We start from the raw sequence: 27,155 nt of genomic DNA, 5'->3' as shown, positions 1-27,155 counted from the left end.
TTTATAAGTAAAATGCTTTTTATTTTATTTTTATTTTTGAACACTCAGGTGTTCAAAGGCTGGGTGCAATGGCTTTTACGCCTATAATCCTAGCACTCTGGGAGACCAAGGTGGGAGGATTGCTTGATGTCAGGAGTTTGAGACCAACCTGAGCAAGAGTGAGACCCCCTCTCTACTGAAAATAGAAAAAGTTAGTGGCGCATGCCTATAGTCCCAGCTACTGGGGAGGCTGGTGTGAGAGGATCACTTGAGCCCAGGAGTTTGAGGTTGCAGTGAGCTGTGATGATGCTATTGCACCAGGTAACAGAGTGAGACCCTGTCTCAAAAAAAAAAAAAAAAGAAAAACGTTTTCAAACAGTGGATCAACTACTGATTGTCTTTTTTTAAAATCCTTTTATAGACATGTGCATTGCTATTGCAATTTCTCTTCTCATGATCCTGATATGTGCAATGGCTACGTATGGAGCATATAAGGTAAGCAGCTTACAATAAGATGATGACCTTTTCCTCAGTTCCTTACGTGTATAATCTATGCAGCTATCGATAATAAGTAAGAAGTGGTTATTTCTAGTTTTCTCTAAGAATCTTTGAAAGGTTAAATTTCTTGTTAATATCTCATGGCGCTGGGAAGGCCATAATAAAACCAATATTATAATTCCAGAAATGTTCTTTGAGGCTTGTTTTTTGACTACTTATCTTTGGCATACCAGTTACCATCATGACCTGGTTTAATGAATTTCAATTTTTTCATTTCTTCTCAGATTAATAAAAGATTTCTTTGAACTGTACAAAATAATGTTTTATAATATTGAACACAATCCATTTTCTATTATGTTTAGCAACGTGCTGCCTGGATCATCCCGTTCTTCTGTTACCAGATCTTCGATTTTGCCCTGAACACCTTGGTTGCAGTCACTGTGCTTGTTTATCCAAACTCCATTCAGGAATACATAAGGCAGCTGGTATGTGGCCCTCATACTGCTTCTTTTTATGCAGGAAACCTGCATAAGTAAGGGATTTAGAGGTGTAGAGATAGACATACAGGCAAATTAATTTGTGGATTTTTAGCTTACATCTGAGATTTTTAAAAAATGTTACCTTGAAAATAAGAGTTTTGGTTTCTTAGAAAATTTTTTGGGAAATCTAATCTCCCTGGGTCTGTGAGAGGTTAAGTTGGTGGCAAGGTTGATGGTGGTATGTGGTGTTCAGTGTGCCTATGTGAATTATAATCTAGTTACTGATAGTCTTATTTTTGTAAAATGCTATTTGCCCAGTAATCAGCAAAGGGTAGCTTTTTGCCTTTGCTATTATATGGGGAAAGTGGCATCATGCCGTACCCTAGGTCTCAGACTTCACAGAAACCCCTTTCTTCCCATAGCACCATTTTGGGACTCATTTGCAGCTAAATGTCCTTTGTGACCTTGTAAGCAAACATTAGTGGCTGGTATTAAGAAGCTTAGGGCAGTCTTGAGGTTGGATTACTTCTGTTTCTCCCTTCACATTCTTTTAAAATTGTGAATGTGCCTGAAAATTTAAATTTCTTTGAAATCTTAGAATGTTTTAAATAGGATGTTCACTGGAGGTTTTCTCTGAGTAGGGGGTATGGAGCAGGGTGTTTTCCTGGGATGGGAGGAATGAGGCTGTGAGATTTGATGTGATAGTGGGGCCTAGAAGAGAGAGTTGTAGGGGGGGTATGGGAGGAAGGGAGAAATGAGGCAGCATATATATATATATATATATATATATATATATATATATATATATATATATATTGGTCATCTTAATTACGGCCCTGGCCAGATCACCTGGTACCCAACAGACCTAGCAAAAATAGCTCCTTTAAAAGTATTGTGTCATTGTTGTGGTTAGTCTTGTTAGTAATAGTTTTTATTTTTTAGAAAGAAAACAGATCCATGTTTCTGTAGAATGTAGCATCAAGAAAATTTTTCTGTATTTCCCACTTGGTAATTTTATATATTACCTCTTCTGGGCCAGCCAAGTGTTTCTGCATGAAGGGTTTATATATGATGAGCAGGTTGTAGAGTTACCTCTGTGTTTAAGGACTTTTGTTTCTACTCTCTAATGATGATCTTACTGGCTCTTCAGATCATACTGGAAGTGAGGAGAAAACATGATCTCAACAGATCCTGTCATGTAAAGGGGCTCGGACAGGGCGGTCGTGATTGAGGAGACCTGAAGACAGCCCTGTGGCACCCCTGTGACTGTTTGAATAGTATATTATGTGCTGCATCCCATATATTGCAGAGATGATAAGGAACAAAAAGAAGGCTAACATGGAAGGCAAACGTGCAGAGCACTCAGATGCTGCCTAGACTTCCTCTTGTGCTCCACACAGTTTTGTAACTATGTACTAATTTGCTTTAGAGCTATTGGTTGTGTAATAACATTAGTGATTTTAACAGTAATTTTAATGTCAGTTAAAAGAAATCACTATTCTTACGTCTAATTACAAACCAATAAAATAAGAAGATCATAATATCTTCTGTGTGTTCTAATTAGAGATCAGTCTGAGTTCAACAAGCAAGGCCTGGAGGTTACCATGATGCCCAAGAGACAGTAATGAATGGGAAGGTTGATATTCCATTCATGGAGGCCCTTGTTGACAGACTGGATATATTGAGTCTGGAGAAACTGTTATCTGAGAAGGCTGGAGGAGAGCCCCCACTTAATTCTAATGCCTGTTCTGTTTATCTGTTTAAGTGGAGTCTTGTAAAACACGTTAAAATAAGTTATGCACATCTTATTGGTCTCAACTGAACATGCTCATCTCAACCATGTTCACTTTTCAGGGGGAGAAGAGTGTAAAGATCTTTGTGGAAAGAGTCACATACTTGTACTTTAATCCCTTTTAAAATTAGACATGGGAACAATATAATTTCTTGTTGGTCTTGGTAAATAATACCTACCACATTATTTTATTCTTTCAGCACTATAAAAAACCTTTCAGACTCCAAGGGGGAAAAAAATGGTCCAGAATTTGCAGAAAATCCACATACCAGAGGTGTATATATAGAATGTCCCTAGATACGGACCCCTGACTTCTAACTTTAGTGTAGGAAGAGGACAGAGTTATATTTTCAGGCCTCACGTGTGACTCTTCCTTGATTTTTCTTGTCAGGAGTTATTGTATGACATACGAACAGATGAGCCTGTCCCCATCACACTGTTGGTAGCTTTTTCATCAGTAGAGTTATGCTAGAAATTTTGTATTAGTCCTAATTAATACCTTACTGCTTTAAGCAGTTGCTTTCTGATAAGCACATCTGAGTTGCCGCCTAAGGAATATAATCTTGAATGATTAATGAGATTTCCTAATGAGGCCCTTTTCTTTTGCAGCCTCCTAATTTTCCCTACAAAGATGATATCATGTCTGTGAATCCCACCTGTTTGGTTCTTATTATTCTTCTGTTTATTAGCATTATCTTGACTTTTAAGGTAAGCATGAAGATTTTACTTATGGTCTAAATCTTAAGTGTTTTCCTGAATGCCAAAGATGTAAACAAACTTTAATCAGTTCATTGTCTTATTTTGCATATCTGAACTGCTTTTTGATTTCCTAACATTAGTTCCTTCTGTTATCAATATTAGACATAAACACTAATTATAATTTCACAGGCCAATCAAGGGTTATTCCAAAATATATTTGGATGGGAATAAATTAATATAAGACTTGTATATTGTGGGGTTGGGGAAGGGAGGATAGGGGAAAATAGTTATATGTTACACAGTATATATTATAATAGTGCAACATCCATTACAATTTTTATGTAATATATACAGTTTTTGTATTTTGTAATACAAACATTGTAATCTGAACATTCAATATCCATTATATGAATATCATTATTTTGCAAATTACCTATGGTTGGACATTCAAACGGTTTTCTACTTTTTCACTTAATAGTAGTACTGCAGTGAATATGTTTAAATAAATGCATAAGTATACAAGAATATATTTCCTCAAGATAAATTTCTTAAAATCAAAGGGTATGTATTCATAGTTTCAAAGCTTTTGGTACGTTGTCAAATTGATGCTCCCAAAGTTGAAATCCACTACCATTAGCAGTGTCAGCTTAATCCTCATCAGTTAAGTACTACCTATTCTTTTCCATCTTTGTCAATCTGAATATAATTTGTGCATGTGTACTACAAACAGGTAGAAAATTCTCAAATGGTTTTTACACTTTGGACTTTTAAATCTTAGTACCTTTCATTGCCTTTATTTTGGTATAAAATTACCCCATTTGATAATCAAGCTTCAGTAAGCTTGGGAGCTACATTTTGGGAGGACTATCATCTGGGTATTATGATGAAGAGGAGTAGAAAGAAAATGATTCATTATCAGTGGGCCAGGTGTGGTGGGTTAAGCCTGTAATCCTGGCACTCTTCAATGGCCGAGGCAGGAAGATTGCTTGAGCTCAGGAGTTTGAGGTTGCAGTGAGCTGTGATGATGCCTCTGTGCTCTAGCCATGATGACAGAGGGAGACTGTGTCTCCAAAAAAAGAACAAGAAAAAATCAATGGAATCTGAGCTGGGTGTGGCAGCACATATCTGTAATCTCAGCTACTGGGGAGGCTGAGACAGGATGATGGATTGCTTGAGTCCAGGAGTTCCAGGCTTTAGTGCACATGATGGCACCTGTGAATAGCTACACCAGCCAGGCAACATAGCGAGACCCTGTCTTTAAAAAAAAGAAAAGAAAAAAAATCAATCGAATCTGAATTTTCCCCCATAAAACACCACTCTGAAATGTTTGATTTTGTATGTGTAGTTTAGTGGTTAAGGATTTGAGTGAATTTTATCCATGTATGTTGGGGCCTACCACCTTGCTGCTCCCACTTGCAAGCTCCAACTCTCTGGCTGCTCAGTTGGCCCCACATGTTGTCCTCTGATCCCCAAGCCTGTGAGGTTAAGGCTACCTGTTTCCTAGGCTGCAGATGGAGTTGGCAGTGCCCCCTGGTGAAAGGCCACAGACCCTCAAAATCTCATCATTGCAGTTTGTCTTTCAAGGATAGACTCCTTTTGACGCCTGCCTTTTTTGGATCATTTTGCCATGCCTTAAAATAATATGTGTGGCACACACATGTGTATGTGTGTATTTATTCCATATTTTATAATTTTTACCTGGAGAAAGGTTAGTCTCACCAAGCTAATAACTGCCATTACCAGAAAGTCAGAAGCTGGAACCTCCAAGTTCTCTTTATAAAGGCCTTTAAATTTTTGGGGCATTTTCACCTGTACTGGAAAGGCCCACTTCAGATTTTGTCAGAGGACCTAGGGTTGGCCTCTATCACTACTACTTCTTTCTAACTGTGTGGTCAGAGCCTTTGTTACTTCATTTACTAAATAGCAATAATAAATAATAAAACATTCTGATAATAAGATAAAGGGTAGAAAGGTATGTCATTCATTCAGTAAATATTTATTAAAAATCTCCTTTGTGGCAGGCTCTGTTCTAGGTACTGGGGTTTGGTAGTGAATAAGACATCCCTGACTTCTATGGTGCTTTTATAAATTGCAAAACACTAATTGATTATCATAATTGTCTCATAAAAGGCATCATACAGATTGTTCACAGCACTGTCTCCAACCTGGGAGAAATGTATACTTGTTTATATTTATTTATGTCTCTCTCCTGCACTGACTAGACTGAATTTCCTTGGGCACAGTCTGTTAATTTTTTTTTTTTTTTTTTTTTTTAGACAGAGTCTCACTTTATTGCCCAGGCTAGAGTGAGTGCCCTGGCATCAGCCTAGCTCACAGCAACCTCAAATTCCTGGGCTCAAGCAATCCTGTTGCCTCAGCCTCCTGAGTAGCTGGGACTACAGGCATGCGCCACCATGCCCGGCTAATTTTTTCTATATATATTAGTTAGCCAATTAATTTCTTTGTATTTATAGTAGAGACGGGGTCTCGCTCTTGCTCAGGCTGGTTTCGAACTCCTGACCTGGAGCAATCTGCCCGCCTCGGCCTCCCAGAGTGCTAGGATTACAGGCACGAGCCACTGCGCCCGGCCTGTTACTTCTTTTTTATATCCCTCTTAGCACTAAGCTGGTGCCTTGTGCCTAGAGACTCAGTAATTATTACCTTAAATTAACATGGGTATTCATATTGTGGTTTTACCTATTGGTTTACTGGATTAATGGCTCTCACCACCTTAATTCGATCTTACTCTTTAATACATTGTGTCACTACACTGGTTTTCTGGGACGCTAAAATGGGACGTTTGTCAGCTTGGTTCTGTTCTAAGACAGAAAAGGAAGGAATGCTTACTGCCTAGTTCTGTAGAACAGGCAAGAGGAATTTTTTTAGAGATAGTAGGGAGAGTGTTTTTTCCAGTTGGAGTGTGTAGTAAGTAAATGCATGTGGCCTCACAAAGGCCCTTGAGAATGCTGGCGATGGGCTTGTGGAGCCCCAAACACTAGGTCCTGCCCTTTTATGTGTCCCATGGCCTCTCAAGTATAGAATTGTCATTTTAAAGCCTTACATCTGAAGGAGATTTTGCCTTTTTGCATTTTTTTTTGTTTACATGGGGCTCTATCATCCATCCATCCATCCATCCATCCATCCATCCATCCATCCATCCATCCATCCATCCATCCATCCATCCAGTCTCACTCTTGCCGGGGCTAGACTGCCATGGCGTCAGCCTAGCTCATGGCAACCTCAAACTCCTGGGCTCAAGCGATCCTTCTGCCTCAGCCTCCCAAGTGGCTGGGACTACAGGCGTTCGTCACCATGCCTGGCTAAGTTTTTTCTATATATTTTTAGTTGTTTGGCTAATTTCTTTCAATTTATGGTAGAGACGGGGTCTCACTCTTGCTCAGGCTGCTCAAACTCCAAACTCCTGAGCTCAGACCCACCTGCCTCTAGGATTACAGGCATGAGCCACCACGCGCCCAGCCTATTTTCTTTTCTTTTTCTTTTTTATTTTTTCTTTAAAGACAACTCAAGGCCACATGCCAGCAGTGGCCTAAGACAACTGTCAATGGCATTTCTTCAGACCTTGTGGTACCTTGTCCTCTGATAGTACATGAGCAACTTGAGTGCAGGGTTGGGTCTTACTCTTTGAATCCTCCGTATACTGATTCACAGAAGCATTCAACAAAGCTGAATTGTTTTTAAAAAATTGACTTTCAGCCTCAACTGACAAAATCAGATAAGCAATGAGGATTAAAATTAAGACATAAAATTAAAACAGAATTAAAAAGTTTTGTGTAAATTAAAAAGTACATATCATTAACATTCAGATAATTCATTTCATCACATAGCAGAGGTATAAAGAGGCTGACATTTATAATTTTTTTTCTTTTTGAGATGGATCTCAATGTGTGGCCTAGGCTGGAGTGCAGTATATACTTTATGTACTTTGTTATTTATATATATATATATATATATATATATATATATATATATATATAAAAGCGGTTGATCTAAGTGTAGTGGTGTTTACAATTAATTGATCACAGCCAGTTATAGATTCCTTTGTTCCTTCTCCATTCCCACTGCTTCACTTGACCAGAAAAAAAGAAAAGAAAAAACTCTTTCCATCTTTTTCTTATTGTCAATCCATGGTTTCAAATTTTTGCAATTTATGAAATATATTTTCATCTTAACATCACAATAGTTAAATACAAGAAATAATTACCATCAATTATGAATGCAGCTTAAAGACAAGTTCTGAGTATATGATGGAATGTTTTGTCCCCTTTTGTCCATAAATGTCTTCATTTTTATAAAACAAACTTCCTGAGATATAATTTATGTCATAAAATTCACCCATTTAAAGAGAACAAGTCAGTGGTTTTTAGTGTCTTTACAGAGTTGTGCAATCATTCCTCTGGTTGCACAATCTAATTTTAGGACATTTTTTCACTTGCCATTCACTCTGATCCCCTAACCTCGGCAGTCGATAATCTGTTTTCTGTGTCTATAGATTTGTCTGTTCTGGAGATTTCATATAAATACAGCCATACAATATGTGGTTCTTTGTGACTGGCTTCTCTCACTTAGCATCATATTTACAAGGTTCATCCATGTTGTACCATGGATCAGAGTTACTTCCTTTTTATTGCTGAGAAATACTCCATTCTATATATAATATCACATTTTGTTTATCAGTTCATCAGTTGATGGACATTGGGTGCTTCTACTTTCTGGCTCTTATAAATAATGCTGCTGTGAACATTTTCATACAAGATTTTGTGTGGGTGTATATTTTTATTTTCTTGGGTATATATGTAGAAGTAGAATTGCTGAGTTATATGGTAACCCTTGTTTGAGTAACATTTTACATTCTTATCAGGAATGTATTTCTGGATTTCAGCAGTCCAGTTTCTGTATATGTTTAAACCTCTTCTAGTCAAAGAATTTTAAAGCTAGAAATGGATTTTGAAGTCATTTAGTTCTGATTCAATTACAAGTGATTGGAATGAAAGTGCGAAGAGTTCTTAGCTTAAACAGCTCCCATGAACTCATGTTTTATTTATAGCATGTCTTTATTATGGATATTTCATTAAGAAAATGGAAATGTTTTAGTGAATTTTATTGACTATGAAGTAAATTTACATGCTGTGAGCCTTTTTTTTTTTTTTTTTTTGAGATAGAGTCTTGCTTTGTTGCCCAGGCTAGAGTGAGTGCCATGGCGGCGTCAGCCTAGCTCACAGCAACCTCAAACTCCTGGGCTCAAGCAATCTTGCTGCCTCAGCCTCCTAAGTAGCTGGGACTACAGGCATGCACCACCATGCCCGGCTAATTTTTTCTGTGTATATTAGTTGGCCAATTAATTTCTTTCTATTTATAATAGAGATGGGGTCTTGCTCTTGCTCAGGCTGTTTTCGAACTCCTGACCTCGAGCAATCTGCCCGCCTCGGTCTCCCAGAGTGCTAGGATTACAGGTGTGAGCCACCACACCCGGTCTGCTGTGAGCCTTTTTGAAAATATTGACCTGTGTAATAAAATCACAGGTAATCACAGAATAAAAATTTCCAAAGAATAAAATGTGGTGATAAATGGGTTAATAAATTTTATCTGTGCATTTGGGGGCAGTAAATATTAGTGGTGATTGTTCTTCCCACCTTTTTTTTTTTTTTTTTAGAAATTTTTCATTCTACTCTCAGCCCCTTCCCTTGCCTCTTCCCTATCTACCACCAGCACTGCCTGCTCCACCCAAGCCATGTGATATATAGGAAATGGCTCCAGTACCACACTTTGCCAGAAAGTTACCATACCCAACATTAGTAATACTAAAGGCTTTTGTTTTAGTAGAGTTAATATGTGCATTTATAGCTTATATAAATAAAAGTTTTATAATATAGCTTTATCTGTGTGGTGTTTTAAATTGCCTCCTGTTTGAAAATTAAAAATCTAATGATCATAATCATTACTCACTTATAGGGTTACTTGATTAGCTGTGTTTGGAACTGCTACCGCTACATCAATGGCAGGAACTCTTCTGATGTCCTGGTTTATGTGACCAGCAATGATGCTACGGTAGGTGTGATTATCACTTAAGGTGGAGATCTCCCCACACCTCTGCAATGTGATGGCTTCTAAATGTTGCAGTGTTCACTCCGTCTTCATTGTCATTGAAACATACTCATGAGCTGGTTAGTCATCAATGGATTCATAGTTAAATGAGATGTATTTTGTTTTCCTCACAGTATGTTAAAATCTAGGTGGCGCTATTCTGGTTTATTCTTGAAAATATAACTGATAGGTAATATATGTATCCTACCCACATTTATATATCTTAAACCTGAATTATTAAAACATGGTATATAATTGTAGAATACTGATTCTGAATAGTATGACTATACTATCTTATTTTACATGTGGAAATAAACTAAGAAGTGTGATTTTATAGGTTGATGAATAGCAGAAGTTATTATATCTTTATAACTTGCCCCTTGCCTTGTGTAAGAGAGCTTTAGTAAGAGAATTTAGATCTCTATTCTGCTACGAAAAATTATAAACCTGTCAGATAAGATTTTGGGAAACGTGTCTTTGCTGGAAGAGTCCATGAAAACATTTGTTCTTTGTGTAAATTTTCTTGAAACTGCCTGGCTCGAGGTTAAGATAAAAATGTAAGTTCTCTAGGTATTTTCCAGATTCAAATATTTTATTTATTTATTCATTTTATTTCAAAATATTAGGGGGCCTCTAGGTATTAAACTTGCTGTGTGTCTTCACCATCTTTGTATTCAGCACGGTGCCTGATAAAATGCTTGGTGCCAGCCAGTGCTTGATGAGTGGTTGGTGGCAAGAATGGGGATGCATGACCTGAATGTGTTAGGTCAGGGCCGGAGGAATGGGTTAAAATGGATAGGGTTGGACGGGATGGAATAGAATGACCTGGATAGCTGACAGGACACACATGAATGGTAGGTCAGATCTAAACTAGAACAAGTTTTGTGCATTGTTTTTAAAATCCTGGCGACTTGCTCACTCTGAGCTTACTGAAATAATTTAACTGTCCCTTACTTTACTTGCTTGGATAGAAATGGGAATAAACCAATTTCATGCTGTGTGGTATCTATATGAATGTAAGTGGGCATTACTGAGAACTTTGGGGGATATCTAAAGCATGTTACACATAAATATTAGTAGTTTTCCGAAGTGCTTGCCAAACATTCCTTGGGTTGAATCAAATGCATGTGAGCATGAGCAGTGGTTTAAGAATAGACTGCTGTGATCAGAGACACAAAACTCAGCATACCCAGCTGCTGAGGAGGCCCTTTTTGGGGGCCTGCAGAATCCTATGCACTGATTACAGTAAACCCATGTATTACTCAACCCTTTAAAGAATTCCTCTTGGATCAGTAAATCTCTTTAAAGAAATAACTGTTCAAAATTACGGTAATTACTGGCTTAAGAATTTTTTTCCTTCTAAGTCATTGAGTATTTAGTTACCTCCAAGTTTCTTTTTTCCTTTTTCCCCCCTGGCTTTTTCTTTAAAAAAAAAAGGCCGAGCGTGGTGGCTCACGCCTATAATCCTAGCTCTCTGGGAGGCCGAGGTGGGTGAATCATTTGAGCTCAGGAGTTTGAAACCAGCCTGAGCAAGAGCGAGACCCCGTCTCTAGTATAAATAGAAAGAAATTAATTGGCCAGCTAATGTATATAGAAAAAAAATTATCCAGGAATGGTGGCACATGCCTGTAGTCCCAGCTAACTCTGGAGGCTGAGGCAGGAGGATCACCTGAGCTCAGGAGTTTGAGGTTGCTGTTAGCTAAGCTGACGCCACGGCACTCACTCTAGCCTGGGCAACAGAGTGAGACTCTGTCTCAAAAAGAAAAAAAAAAGAAAAAAGAAAAAAAAAACCCCAAAAAACAAACAGGAAAAACTCAGTACAATTGTCCTGTTGAACTAATGAAAAATATGTGGTCAGAGTTGTAGTTTTTTGAGGAACCAATAAAGTTAAACAAGATATATTTGAACCTCGGCCGGGCGCTGTGGCTCACGCCTGTAATCCTAGCTCTTGGGAGGCCGAGGCGGGCGGATTGCTCAAGGTCAGGAGTTCAAAACCAGCCTGAGCAAGAGCAAGACCCCGTCTCTACTATAAATAGAAAGAAATTAATTGGCCAACTGATATATATATAAAAAATTAGCCGGGCATGGTGGCGCATGCCTGTAGTCCCAGCTACTCGGGAGGCTGAGGCAGGAGGATCGCTTGAGCCCAGGAGTTTGAGGTTGCTGTGAGCTAGGCTGACGCCACGGCACTCACTCTAGCCTGGACAACAAAGTGAGACTCTGTCTTTTAAAAAAAAAAAAAAAAAAAAAAAGATATATTTGAACCTTGTCCTAAATTTCATGGTATACTGAGTTTTTAAAATTGTTACACTTTTAGACTTGTACTTTTATATTTTCTAAAAATTATACTTTTAGAAGTATTTCAGAGAAGATGATCATGCCCTTGTTTCATGTGTTTGTTTTGATATACTTTTGGTTATTTTTTCAGTACAATTTTTGTGGAAATTGGGGTGCTCAGAGACTTTAAGAACTGTTAAGTCCTTAAAATGCATTCTACTAGCTTTTTAGAGAAACCTTTTAATTTTTTCCCTTTGAAAGAAAATATTAAAAGATATGGGAATAATTTTTATGTAGGCTTACTTATAAAATTATAAAAATTAGTTCTACTTTTTAACTGGACATTCCCTACTCTTCTAACAATATACCTCTTTTTTTCAGAAAGGCTTCCAACTGGGCAGTAGTTTATAGTAGCTATTAATAGATTTTCGGGCCATGGATTCTGGCCAACTGTGATTGTTGTGTGTTGACACCAGATGCTAGGAGATTGTTTGATGGTGGTTATTGGTTATTATTCTCTGTCATTTTGTATTGTCTTGCCATTTTTAAGACGAATCTGAGTTGTTTAAGTTATTATTTTCTTCAATTTCCCAGTAAACCATTTTTTTCCTTTTGTTTTTAAGGAATTACATTCCTAGAAAAGGGGGATTTATCTTTTCTCATAACTCTTGTATTGGTAGTCCAGTCTGAAAGATAGGGATTATCACCACCTGAAGACTCTGCTTTCTGACAGGATTTTTAAAAAGATTTCTTAAAGAGATAATGGTATTGTGGTTCCTTTTTTTTTTTTAAGGGGACTTATTAAACCTCCAAAAATAATAATTAATGTAATATCATGAAACATTCAGTAAGTGCTCAGGTTTCCATTTGTCTCATAAATATTATAGTTTTCTAGCAGCTTATTTGAAAACAGGATATTGGGTCAATGTGTAGTTTAAGTTGCTATAATTTTTTGTTGAAGAAATGAGTTTGTCCCCTACTATAGATTTTTCTGATTGCATACCTATAATGTAGTCCTTTGTATTTCCCGTAAATTAGTAATTGAATCTGAAGGCTTTCCATATTAGGATTTTTTGTTTTTATTTTTTTTGCAGGACTATTTAATAGGTGATAATTTGTTCTTCCAACAAGAAGCAGATAATGTCTGGTTGACCATCTTTTTGGAATATCAGTGACCATTGATCTTAATAGCTAGATTTATTGATTCATTAGGATTATAACATAACATTCTATCATTCCTATTTCATTTATTAGCTAGGATGTAAAGAGATATGTTCCCTGTTGTGCTATTTGGCTACCCATTGGTATGACTTGGAAAAATATCCTTGGTTTTGTTCTCTTTATCAATTTTCTATTTTTTATATATCAGTTTTTTAAATGAATGATCCATCATTCTCTATATATGACCAATAAGGTTTTTTAAAAGTAATAAATGAACTAATGAAGAGTTGGGCATGTCTGGTTGAGCAGTATAATTATTTTGCTAAATTTTGTAAGTAAGCCTAAATAAAACTTGTTCCATACCTCTTTTTAATCTTTCAAAGGGGAAAAATAAGAGCTTTCTTTAAACAGCTATTACATTATAGTTAATATCATATAAAGCTCAAATTGTGCCATCTTTGACCAGTTGGATCTTCTTCAAGTTGGTTCCTGAGTCTTTTGACATGACCTTGGTAGTCTTTGCTGTCTGGAATGACAAGATGTTCTAGGCTCTTCTTATACATTTCTTGCCCCAGAAAGCAGCCATTTTCTCCAAAGAGCCTTGCCTGTGTTTGGTGGGAAATGATGTCTGAAGACCATAATCTGGATTTCCAGGGTAAGAGGACAGGTTTTTTTTTGGCTTTTTGTCCTATCTCCTCCCCATTCCTCCCCTCGTTTTCTTTTCTTTCTTTCTTTCCTTTCTTTTAAGAGTCTCACTCTGTTGCCCAGGCTGAAGTGCAGTGATGTCATCATAGCTCACTATAGCCTCAAACTCCTGGGCTCCAGTGATCCTACTGCATAAGCCTCCCAAGTAGCTGGGACTACAGGCATGCACCAATATGCCTGGCTGATTTTTTTTCCTGTTTTGGGTAAAGACAGGGTCTTGCTCTTCCTCAGGCTGGTCTCAGAACTCCTGGCCTCCCAGAGTGCTAGGATTATAGGCATGAGCCACCATGCCCCAGGCTGTTTTTGTTTTTGTTTTGTTTAAAGATTGTTTTGACTAAGAACTAAAGGAGTTATTAAGAACACCAAATTTACTGAATCCTACCTCTAAGACCCTATATGGGAGTTGGAATGATCTAGTCTGTCATTTTCCCCAGTCTCCATAGCTACATTAAGAACCTCATCTCATGTAGATGTATGTTTCTCTTTTGTTCATATTTTTTTTTTTTTTTTTTTTTTTGAGACAGAGTCTCGCTTTCTTGCCCAGGCTAGAGTGAGTTCCGTGGCGTCAGCCTCGCTCACAGCAACCTCAGACTCCTGGGCTCAAGCAATCCTCCTGCCTCAGCCTCCCGAGTAGCTGGGACTACAGGCACGAGCCACCATGCCCGGCTGATTTTTTATATTATATATATTAGTTGGCCAATTAATTTCTTTCTATTTTTATGGTAGAGACGGGGTCTCGCTCAGGCTGGTTTTGAACTCCTGACCTTGAGCAATCCGCCCGCCTCGGCCTCCCAGAGTGCTAGGATTACAGGCGTGAGCCACCGCGCCCGGCCTCTCTTTTGTTCATATTTTTATAGGGAACCCACATTTACATAACATGTTGTGCCTGACTTTCACTTCCTATCAAACATTAAGCCAGATGGCTTTTCTCCCAGGCTGAATAGTTTCTGGTTGACCTCTGTGGCAAAATACTGGGGCTCTTGCTGCTAAAAAAATGAATGTGCTTTTTTTCCCCTTCTCTAAGACAGCACCCATATGATTTATCCAGATAAGTACTTTCCCAAATTCTGCTCAGAGGGAGGATAGAAGAGAGTTACTAGATATTGGAGATCATTCCCTGGCTTAATTTCTCTTCCAGTTTCCCGGTGAAACCAAACCAAGACCTTTGAAAGGAATGCCTAGGACAGAGGGTCACAAACTCTTCTCTGTTTATAATGCCAAAAGGTCTTAATGTTTTTTTGTTTCTTTGTTTTTTGATTTTGCAGCACCCTTAGGCCATGAAAATAAATACCCAACTGTTCATTTTATTAAATAGTCATGTACAAATGACTTAATAGTAGTGGTTGGTGCAGTATCTAACGTGTTGGAGTGTTTTCCTAGAAGCTTTAAAATATCTTGAGGTGTGCCCCTGGAGTCACTGCGGTTCTCTGGGGCCTCAGCACTCTGGTGGGTGCCTTAGAGAGACGCACCTTTCATTCTAGGACAGGGTTGTAGAAATCACACAGTTGATACATACTATGTAATGTCATCTTCTCTCCCTACTGCATCAAAATTCGGGCATAAGGGGGAAAACATTAAAATACTAACCAATAGTAACCCATGTATATTATAGAAATAGATTTCTTTCAAATTAAACTTTATGCAAATATAGCTTTTAAAAACTTTTAATCTGTGCAACCTTGTTTTGCTAATACTAATAAAGATTTGGGTCATGCATTCTGGGTTTCTTTTTTCTTTTTTCCCCTTTTTACAACAGTCTTTTTGTCACCCTAGCTAGAATACCATGACGTCAGCCTAGCTCACAGCAGCCTTGAACTCCTGGGCTCAATCAATCCTCCTCCCTCAGCCTCCTGAGTAGCTGGGAATAAGGTGCACACCACCACGCACAGAAAAATTTTCTAATTTTTTCTATTTATTATAGAAATGGGGTTTTGCTCTTGCACAGGCTGGCCTTGAACTCCTAGCCTGAAGCAATCTTCCTGCCTTGGCCTCCCAGAGTGCTAGGATTATAGGAGTGAGCCATCATGCCTGGCCTCATGCATTCTGTTAAATCTAAATGTAGGGAACCTGATTCCCTTGAAATTGAGGCACTTTACAAGCAGATTGATATTTAACCAAAATGGTGTCTGAAATTCTGATTACAGATAAAAGAATCATAGTCTTGGGTAATGTGGAAAATTCCTAACTATTTAGGGATAAATAATTTTAAATTTCATAGAATCTATTATGCCATGTAGGTATTAACCTAGATTAACATTCTATGCAAATTTACTGTTTTGACTTTTAAAATATTTTGCTATATGGGGCCTTCTTTTAAAAAAAGCACAGTTAAGAAAAAGGTCAGTGACCAAGTGAAGGCCACGTTATCTCACCAGCAGCCATTTCCCAATAGGTTATCTTTGACGTACTAGAGATTGATTAAGGCTGGCATTGGGCTCTTAAAAAGCCACAAAACAAGTTATTAGTTGACCAGTAGAAGGGTGGAGGTAGGGTATAATTTAGTACTGGTCAAATTAACTTTCAAAAATTGTGTATAAGTATTCTACTGTTCCTCCCCCCCACCCCAACCCCACTACTTAAAAAGAATCTGGTGGGGCCAGGTATAGTGGCTCACGCCTGTAATCCTAGCACTCTGGGAGGCTGAGGCAGGTGGATCGCTCAAGGTCAGGAGTTCGAAACCAGCCTGAACAAGAGCGAGACCCCATCTCTACTAAAAATAGAAAGAAATTAATTGGCCAACTAAAATATATATAGAAAAAATTAGGCGGGCATGATGGCACATGCCTGTAGTCTTAGCTATTTGGGAGGCTGAGGCAGAAGGATTGCTTGAGCCCAGTAGTTTGAGGTTGCTGTGAGCTAGGCTGATGCCATGGCACTCTAGCCAGGGCAACAGACTGAGACTCTGCCTCAAAAAAGAAAAGAACCTGGTGGTTCATTATTTCTTAGTATAGGTTGGATATGGTTAGTAACAAACTTTTGTTTGGGTAACATGACTTCTGTGTATTTTCCCCTAATATAGAGAGACAAAGGGGAGGGAATGAGCTAAATTTATAGCAGGAGAGATATTTAGACTTTCTTACCTGAGTACCTGTTGTTTGTTACCAAGATGAACATACAGTTTTCATCTTGGCAGATTCCTCAAAAAAATCATAACTAATTTTCTGAAACGGTTTGCCTAAAAGGTAGTCACTAATCTGGCTCTTCATTTAAGATCTCTCTCTCACTCCATACATAACCAAATTCCTGTACGTTAAATGAAACAGCTTTCTCCGCTCTCCTATGCCAAAATGAACCAGAGTGTCCTTGGACAGTAGGGGAGGAGAAGAGAGAGAAGATTCCCCAAGAATTAGACTAGAAGAGTTCCCTTTTTCTAGAGGATTTGAAACTCTAGCCTATGAACATTGGCTTTGAAGCGTCTGCCTATTAAGTTCTATAATATAAAAGGGAGAGCTTGTTATATGTCAATTTTACATATCATTTTTCCACTTGTAATTTACTATTACATACTTTGTATGATACCTTTCAGCCTTTTTTTTTCTTTTAATTTTAAAAGACTGAGACAAATGTGAGAAGCTGATGTAGACTTGATAAAATCCCAAATAAGATGAGAGCAGCTAGAAAACTTTCTGAGGGGCAGTGAGGAGCAGTATTGCCAAAGGTCTGGCCCAGGGCAGGAGTGGAGGGGATGAGGGGTGACTGGAGAGAGCTGTACAAGGTGGAAGTGATAGTTGGTCACTGAGAGGACATGGGGTGACACGGTGTGCTGTTCGACTGTAACTTAAAGCACAAAATCACCTTACTTGCAGGGTAGGGCCAGGCGACACCTTGAATGTCATCTGGCTCAGCCACCTTCTTATGCCCTCACCTCCTCGACATCTGTACCCCTGCCAAGGGCTGAGTGACTGCAGTGACGGTCCACTCTGCTCCGTGTTGATTGTACCTCCTGCTCTGTAGCGTTTGTGTTGTGGGTCTCTCCCCAAATGCTTGTATAGTGGTTGCCTCCCTCTAGCCTCTGTGCTGAGTGTGTTACATAGATCAACTCACTAAGTCTCCTGTTAATCCCTGTGTTACAGAGCAGGCAATTGAGGCACCAGGTGGGTGACTTTGAGATCACAGCTGGTGTGTGGCACGAGGGGGATTACAGCCTCAGCAGCCTGGCTCCAATCTCTTCTGAGCCCTCATCTTCTCCAGGACTGTCCTGCGATTGGACTGCAGCCGGGGCTATGTGTTCTCATCACCAGTGCCTGGCTGTATGTGACCAGGATGAGGAGTGAAGCAGGTGGACACTTGTCCATTTAGGCGGCTCTTCTCGAGTACAGTAACAAACTTTAAAAGCAGCAAGACTTTTTTGGTTTTGTTTGTTTGCTAGTTTGTGCTTAAAATCACCATGGAAAGGAAGCATGGATGACTTAAAGGAAAAAGGTAGAAGAAAGGAAAGGTTAAAAGTAAACCTCGTAACCCCCAGGGCAGCCACTTTTTATCCAAAGTTGTGTTGCTTCCTACACCCCTCGCCCCTGCATTTTCCTGATACTGTCATAAGAGCACATGGCCTCAGATATACTTGTCTGTTGGTTCTAACATAAGAGCATATTGGGTGAGATTGGACTAGATTTCAGCTGGAAGCTTTGCCTTGGCTTTAATGTAGGTTCTGACGTTTAGGCTGACAAAGTGTGACATTAACTCTGCTCATATTTTTTTCCTTCTGCATAATATTCTTCCATCAATAAAATGCAGCATTTTTATGTCCTTCTATTTTCTCGGTACTTAAATATCTAATATTTATCTAAATATTATAAATATTTAAACATGCAAATCATTGTAACTTTCAATTCGTGCTGCTATATTATTCTTGTATTTTCTTCCTAAATATTTTCTGCTGGAAATTATCTCTGACCCATATAACTTTCCAGGTGCTTGATCCCACGGCCACTTTCTAGAAAACTACACGTGCACTTTTAAACCTTAGGAGGCTTTGGGTCTGGGGATCCCAGAGTTGCATTGGAGAGAAGGCACCTGGAGCATTCAGATGAACTGCACATGGTATCTGAACCCTAGGTTCTGGAATAACATTTCAAATAAATCTAGTTTTCATTGTGAACCATTTTACCTTTAATAAACACACAGAGGCCGGGCGTGGTGGCTCACGCCTGTAATCCTAGCACTTTGGGAGGCCGAGGCGGGCGGATTGCTCAAGGTCAGGAGTTCGAAACCAGCCTGAGCGAGACCCCGTCTCTACCAAAAATAGAAATAAATTAATTGACCGACTAAAAATATATATACAAAAATTTAGCCGGGCATGGTGGCGCATGCCTGTAGTCCCAGCTACTCGGGAGGCTGAGGCAGTAGGATCGCTGAGCCCCGGAGATTGAGGTTGCTGTGAGCCAGGCTGACGCCACGGCACTCACTCTAGCCTGGGCAACAAAGTGAGACTCTGTCTCAAAAAAAAAAAAAAAAATAAATAAAAATAAACACACAGAACTTCTTGTTTAATAACATGTGAGTCCACATTGATTTTACTGTAGGGACAAATGAGGCATTTTATTTTTTTGCATTCTAGGAAAGGTTTCTGGGAATGTGCCTTAAGGAAATAATAAAAAATGCATAAGATGTTCATGCATCATTGTTTTTAATAGCATAAGTGTTGGGTCTAATTGCCTAATAATTGGAGAGTGGTTTGGGCATACCCACTTAATAAAATGCCTAAATTTCCATAAAAGTTATTATGAGTAGTGTAACAGCAGAAGAAAGGCTTGTGGTATTTTAAAAAGCAGAATAAAGTATTATGGTGGCAGCTATGAAGAAAGAAAGCTTGTAGACAAAGATTAGATTGTAATAGAAAATTAAACAGTTGATTTGTTGAGCAGTAGAAAGAGGAGATGTTTCTCCCTTTCCATTAATGCAAGCGCTGGGTAGGCAGGGACTGGCTGGGAAAGAGGAAGTGGATAAAAGTGGGTGTGGGAAAGGGGGAGTGGGTGAAATGACAGTCTGAGGTTCTGAGGGGTCCTTGCAGCTGTTCTTTTCTAGCCCAAATCCTGTAGCTACAGCTGAGTGGGGATTGGAGCCCCTGGCCATGGTGTATATTCATGAAGGAGATGTGTACAGTAGGTGGCGTAGCAGGTTCAGGCTTGGGAGACACGTTGCCATGGTGATAGCTTACTGCTAGGTCCTGCTATTTTCTCAGGACTTAAATATTATAAATATTGAACACAGAACCATTTTAATTTTCAATTTGTGCTGCCATATATTATTTAGGTATTTTCTTCTAAATATTTCACCAGTGAGAATTTTTAAAGCAATTTGAAAAATTTGAGGTATGATTCTATATATTCTATATTATGAATATAATCTATCAAAGAATTTAGATAGCTTCTCTGCTGAGAATTAAGGGAAGGTAATGGCTTCTTCCTTTAATATCAGGTGAGGATAACTTACCTGTTTTGCAGTGAATTGAGTATAAGGTCAACTTCTATCTTATTTGTCTTTGGCAGTGATTCCTTTACTATAGGTGGGGAGAAAGCATCTCTTTAGAATCCCCCCAAATTTCTACCCTCCACCCCTGAATATTAGATTCATTGAATACTGGGTGCCATCAGTTGTAAATAGCACTGTTACCTTGTTGTAAGGTACAATTATAAAGCACAAATCCAGAGATGTTAAAATGTACCAAAATGTGTACCTGTGGGAGAAATGTATATTTTGTATAAAAAGTATATGGCATATGTATGTGTTTACTTATAGTACATATTATAGTTGCGGGCATTCAGAAAATTTGAGAACAGTTTTTCTAAATGTCTTAAACATAAGCCCAGGGCGTGTGTGGTGGCTCACGCCTATAATCCTAGTACTCTGGGAAGCCAAGGTGGGAGGATAGTTTGAGCTCAGGAGTTCGAGACCCCGTCTCTACTAAAAATAGAAAGAAATTAGCCTGACAGCTAAAAATATATAGAAAAAATTAGCCGGGCATGGTGGCACATGCCTGTAGTCACAGCTACTTGGGAGGCTGAGACAGTGGGATTGCTTGAGCCCAGGAATTTGAGGTTACTGTGAGCTAGGCTGATGGCATAGCACACTAGCCCGGGCAACAGAGTAGTGAGACTCTGTCTCAATAAAGATAAGCCCAGATTTATTTGTGATGATTCTATCCTAAATTCCCAAGTGGTTATTTCAGTTAATAATGGAGATTCATGATTCAGCTGTCTCCCCTTTCTTCTTTGGCCTGAGTAAAGGAAGCTGACATCTAAATAGGCAAATGTATTATGACCAATTTAAGACAAACATTTAATGTAAACATTAGATGTTTTAAACAAGATGTATTATAGGTGATTAGGGATGTAGCCAGTAGTGAAAAAGAGAAAACAAATATTTTGGCTACTTGGGATTAATTTAAATGGACCTCTGGAAGATTTACATGCCTCTAAATAATGAGAGTGTTTTGGGGGTTGTGTACTTTCTCATTTTACATTGTCATGTTTTCCAAGGTCAGAATCCAGGGCAGTGCTTAGTTCAGGCAAAGTCAGACCTTTTCTATGAAGGGCCAGTTAGTAAGTTATTTCCAGTCTTCATGTGTCATAATGTCTTTGTCATCACCATTCAGTTCTGCTGTTGGAGTTGAAAAGCAGCTGTAGAGGTATGTAAATGAACAAGTGTGGCCATGTCCTGATAAACTGTATTTATGGATGCTGAAATTTGAATTTCATGTACCTTTCCTATGTCTCAAAATACTTTTTTGTTTTGTTCCAACCATTAAATAATATAAAAAACAATTCTTAGCTCTCAGGCCATATAAAAAATGGGTGGCAGGCCCTATTTGGCCTATTAATTTACTGACTTCATCCTTAGTGGAAATTTAGGCAGAGTTTTCTAGGCAATGGTAGGAAAACTATTTGAACTATTCTAGAGAATTTAGCAGCCCCAGCTTTTGGCCTGGATAGAGCCGAATTTTTTTTTAAATTTTATTTCAGCATATTACAGGGGAACAAATGTCTAGGTTACACGTATTGCCTTTGCCCCACCCAAGTCAGAGGGTCGATCTCAATTGAGCTTTCCCCTCCTGCAAGGGAGTTAGCAAACAGCGGCACCCAGCCTTTCGGCTTTTTATAAGGATTATCTTTTCATGCGAAAGTTTTAATGCTGTCACATACATTATTCTGCCTACAGATTTATCACATATGTTAAATGTAAGTTTGATAAAAGTCAATAAAGGTGTTGTTTACTTACAAAACAGTTGCTAGAGTCTTGAAAAACAGTATTTGAAGCTTTTATATACAGTATTACCTATTATTTTTCATATGATGATCCATTCTATAAATTGCCTTTTTTTTTTGGAGACACAGAGTCTCAGTCTGTTGCCTGGGCTAGAGTGCCGTGGCGTCACCCTAGCTCACAGCAACCTCAAACTCCTGGGCTCAAGTAATCTTTCTGCTTCAGCCTCTTGAGTAGCTGGGACTACATGTGCGCACCACCACACCCAGCTAATTTTTTTTTTTTTATCTTTCTATATTTAGTTGATCGGCTAATTTTTTCTATTTTAGTAGAGACGGGGTCTCTTGCTCAGGCTGGTCTCGAACTCCTGACCTCTCAAGCAAGCCTGGAGCCTCGGTATCCCATGGTGCTAGGATTACAGGCCTTGAGCCACCACACTCAGCCACTGTCAGCTCTTTTACTTGTTTCTTCTAGTATTTGCCTCCCTCTTGTAAAATAATATGTCTGCTTTGCCAACTGCCAATGATCAATTGGAGAGATCTCTTGACTTCTTGTTGCTGAATAGGATTTAACTCTTATTCTCCTCCCCATATTCTTCCCTGCTTTATCCTCCTAATGTACTTACATCAAGTTTTTTGGTTATATCATCAGTTTGTGTTTACCTTGACCTTGCAAATATGTGAATATTGTTCAGTACAGAGCATCGAGGTATACTTTCCCTTTCTTGTACAACTGCTGCTTTTCCTGAGCAACATTTGCTTTATTTTTTCAGCTGTCAAGTGTTTTTTCCCTACCTTGTACCTAGCCCCAATTCTTTCTTGGTGGCTATCAGATGTGTCAATTACCTATTAATACTATTTTCCAAATGTTTGACTCTGCAAGACACAGTGTGCCAGTTCCTGAGGTGCCAGACAGTTGTCATCCTGGGCCTTGATTTCATTTTAACCTTAACCTCACCCTTGCTAGGATGTGGGGACCAGTGAACAGACTGTACCTCCTACTGCCCTCCTAGACATTAAACTCTCCAGGGATGGTTCTTTGAGAATCAGACGACAGCTCTGGACACATACAAAAAAATTCGGTGTGCAATTTCAGAGTACTCAGATTCCTTGAGGTCCCCAGGAACCTGTGATCATAATCACTATATCTTTTTAAAAAGTTTGTGATACAGTTTTGTCAATATCTGAAAACAGTTGGGTAATTTATATGCAATACTTTTGGGAATGCAATCCTAGAAACTGTAGAATTCCAAATAAGCCTTTAGTGATTTGACTCTAGTGTTACAGTAAAGTCCAATTCTAACCATAATACGGAAACATTTCCTATTTTTTCAACAAATAGTTCTTTTCTCTTGAACATTTTATCATTTCTTATTATTTGATTAAGTGAATCAGTTTCCCAAATTTTAATGACTTTATGTATTTATGCCTGGTTGGAATCACTTTTATTCCAGGATGTTAGATTTTGCAACCTTTGACATTGATTTATTTCTCCCTCAAGCTGTTTCCTATGTTGTAGCTAAGAAGAATGAGGTTCCCTGTGGTGATACTCTGAGTCTTTGTTGAGTTGAATTGAAATGAATGATGAGCTTCTTTCCCACCAGCAGGCTGTCACCTAGTGACAACTTCAATGGAAGAGACATTATATATAGATAGATGGTAATCTTCCTAATGAACAGATGCCTTCTGGGGTCATTAGCAAGAGGGATTTTTCCATCCACGTGGAAGAGAGTTCCACTGTCATCTAGTCACTCTGTAGCTGAGATCATGTTAAGACATACTGCATGGCTGGCTGTGCTTCACACCTGTAATCCCAGTACCTGTGAGGATCACTTAAGGTCAGGAGTTTGAGACCAGCCAGAGGAAGAGCAAGACCTCATCTATACTAAAAATAGAAAAAATTAACATTAAGTATACGGTGATGGAAGTGTGAAAATCAAAGAGGGTGTCTGTCGGAAACTTCAGTGAAAGTAGAAATTCTTCACCTTGGCATCTTGACCTTTGGAGCAAGGGTTGAAGGCAGTGTAGGATATTTGAGAGAAAATGCTATCAGGATTGTTAAAATACTGACTTAAAATGGAACTTTAAAACAAGTTTAAAGATGAATAACAAGACATAGTGACAGACTGCCAAATTTAACATGAAAGTTTTATTTTTTTATTTTTATTTATTTTTTTTTTTGAGACAGAGTCTCACCTTGTTGCCCAGGCTAGAGTGAGTGCATGGCGTCAGCCTAGCTCACAGCAACCTCAAACTCCTGGGCTCAAGCAATCCTGCTGCCTCAGCCTCCCGAGTAGCTGGGACTACAGGCATGTGCCACCATGCCCAGCTCATTTTTTCTGTATATATATATTAGTTGGCCAATTAATTTATTTCTATTTTATAGTAGAGACAGGGTCTTGCTCTTGCTCAGGCTGGTTTTGAACTCCTGACCTTGAGCAATCCTCCCACCTCAGCCTCCCAAAGTGCTAGGATTACAGGCGTGACCCACCACGCCTGGCTGAAAGCTTTATTTTGACAAAAATCTGATTTGTAGCATCTTTTTTTTTTTTTTTTTTAAGAAAATTTTGTTTAATCTTTGAACATTTTGGAGAATTTGGTTTGAGTGTTGCATTTTGTCAAGTAAACAAAGTTGGATACGGTGGCTGATTTTACTTTGTAAGTAGCTCTACTGTGTTTCAGGATAATTTCTCCATAGATGATGATCGATACGAATCAGTTAATGGTTTATGAGGTGGTGGAGCATAATGCTGAAGCTTGGTCATACTAATTTAATAGTTCTGGCGCTGATCACAGGCGTTTCCACTTTAAGTTACTGTGTCTAATGCGTGCGTACACTCACTCACGCACACTGGACGCTCAGTCCTGAAGTCAAAGTTGGAGACACAGAGAGGAGAACCTTAGTGGCTTGTGAGGCTCTCTTCATGGTCTGAGCCTTGCTCATCTTCTTTCCAACTTTGTCTCCACAACATTCTCCCAGGAATATTCACCATAGCACACCCCAGGTGGTTCCAGAAAGTGCTCTGCATTATGCTTCCTTCTTACCTCTCCACCTGGAATATCCTCTACTCCACACCTGACCACCTCCTGTGGTCCTACCAAGAGGCCTTTCTCAACTCCCCAGCCTGAATTGGTGTCCCTTTCTGACCTTCAATGACACCTTGTCTACACCTGCACCACAATATTCATGCTAGCTTTTACCCATTTTACTTGTTTGCCTTCCAACAGACCAACAGACCGTCAGGCTCCTGTAGCTGTTACTGAGTGCCCTGTGCATATAGGCGCTCAGTGTATGTTGCTTTGTTTGATGTAAGAGTGGAAGATGTCATTTTTGTGGGGAGAACATGAAGGGCTTCCTTGCCTCGGATTGGCTTACTGTACTGAGTATATCTTGGGTACTCCATTCCCTTTCCATGTGGGCAGCAGCTGAACATTTGCCCCAGACACTGGTACTTTGGGTAGTGCCCAAAGTATAAAGGATTTAGGACACAGGCACAATGTCACTACCTCTTTCTGGAATGCAGGGGCTGAAGCTGTCAAGCACGGTTCTGGCCCCGTTGGCATCATCCTGAGGTTTTATTTCGTCTTCCTGTCTCTGAACTCGTTAAAGGGGCAGGAACATTTTATCTTAGTTATCTTGTACCCACAATGCCTTCCCAATAGTAGGGTACATAATAAATGTTAATGAATAAAAGGTAATCGAGTTGACACTGTTTTTTCCTACTCAAAGCAGAAATCAGCCAATGTTTTCTTCTGTTAACCATTCATAAACAACTACAAATAATTGTTTTTGTATTTGAATTGTAAATGAGGTTAATAAGAACAAGCACTAAATTGTTCTTGTTTGTTCCTCTTCCACTGTTGTCAAATACTAGCTACCATTTCAGGTGTGCGCCACACAGAGTGTTAGATATTTTATAGCCCTCTGATTTTCAGATGTGGGAACAGAGGTTAAGTGACTTACCCAGGGCTATGCTTATAAAACATGCCTGCGCCAGGCTCTAAGTTCAAGTTGATAGCCAACTCTTTGTGTTTTCCGCTGCAGTACGCAGGGCTCTATGAGCGGTTCCTGAAGTCAGTCAGGTGGGTGCCCTCTTTGTGCATATGCACATGCACACTCACCTAGGAGTCTTTTTCCTCTTCAGAGCTACCACCATCTCCTTGATCCTAGAGACACAGCCCTCCAGGCACATATGGGCAGAGTTAGGACGACTCAGAGAGGACTGGAAGTCTCTTCATTTGCTTCTTTAAGGAGTCAAAAAGTCTCTCTTGGAATGCTGGGAAATTGAACTTGGTACAAGTTATGGAAAAAAACATTTAATTGAAAGTTAAACCTCAGGGGAGCATACGTGCACTTTTAGACACTAACTTGCCTTCCTTTTTCCTTCTCAGGTGCTGTTACCTCCGTATGATGATGCCACTGTGACTGGCGCTGCCAAGGAGCCGCCGCCACCTTATGTGTCTGCCTGAGCCTGAGAGCGGAAGGCGGGGCTGAGAGCAGCAGCTCCACTTCTCAGCTGTCTGAGCAATAGTTCTGTTATTTCACTTTTGAGATGAGCTCTCTGAGCTTATTTGTTCCTAAAATGCTACATTTTAAAATTTAGATGTTAATTTGAAACCTTGTGTAGTTTTAAACATGCTTTAGCTGGAACAGTGTGGTAGATTAGCTGTAGAATTCTTTGTCAGGGTGGGAGTTTAATGGGCTTCACTAGTCTTCCCTGGGCATTGGAACTTGCCTAGATTCGAGGTGGACCTTGAGTCAGAGAAGTCTGTTTTTGGATGTACAGGCCCCTACATTGGGCTGTGAGTCGTATTGTACTTTTTCTCTCTGTTCCCTCTTTCTCTTTTGAAAGTGTAAAATAAAATCAAAATTAGGGTTTTTCTTAAACCATTCCAGTTTAAGAAGCCCTTACGAAAACAGGAATGTTAATTGTGTAATCATTGCTATAATTAAGCTAATAGGAGTCCTTATATATATGTTACAAAAATTTCCTTAACATCCTTTATGACTTAAATTCAATGACAATTTAAATTTGCCAGGCAAGGATTTTCTCGATGTGCTGAATAAGACCATTAGACAGTCCCAGGCAGCGAGCAGTAACTGTGACTGTTCTTGGACGTCATGGGCCTGGGCCATGGAGCTGCCTGTCTCACCTGTGTTAGAGGGTGGGACTGACTTTTGGCACTGAAAGGGGTCTGGTGCTCCTTTACTTCTGGTTTCCCGTTCCCACCCCGGGCCCCTCTTTCTGAGTGTTCTGCCTA

At 39.2% G+C, this 27,155-nt stretch overlaps 1 protein-coding gene across 1 annotated transcript in view; it reads left to right on the top strand.

Moving 5' to 3' along the window:
* The window catches only part of LAPTM4B (lysosomal protein transmembrane 4 beta), a 66,687-nt gene extending 39,870 nt beyond the window's left edge, over positions 1-26,817 (top strand). Inside the window, exons 3-7 of the mRNA XM_012761989.2 lie at positions 401-474; positions 840-962; positions 3,358-3,456; positions 9,418-9,513; positions 26,286-26,817. Coding sequence (XP_012617443.2) covers positions 401-474; positions 840-962; positions 3,358-3,456; positions 9,418-9,513; positions 26,286-26,363 — 470 coding nt within the window. The 3' untranslated portion in view covers positions 26,364-26,817. The remainder of the gene's footprint in view (positions 1-400; positions 475-839; positions 963-3,357; positions 3,457-9,417; positions 9,514-26,285) is intronic.
* Positions 26,818-27,155: the final 338 nt, after the last annotated feature.

Source organism: Microcebus murinus, chromosome 7 (genome assembly GCF_040939455.1).
Source record: "Microcebus murinus isolate Inina chromosome 7, M.murinus_Inina_mat1.0, whole genome shotgun sequence".
NCBI lineage: Eukaryota > Metazoa > Chordata > Mammalia > Primates > Cheirogaleidae > Microcebus > Microcebus murinus.
This window is presented reverse-complemented; position numbering and strand designations above follow the sequence as displayed.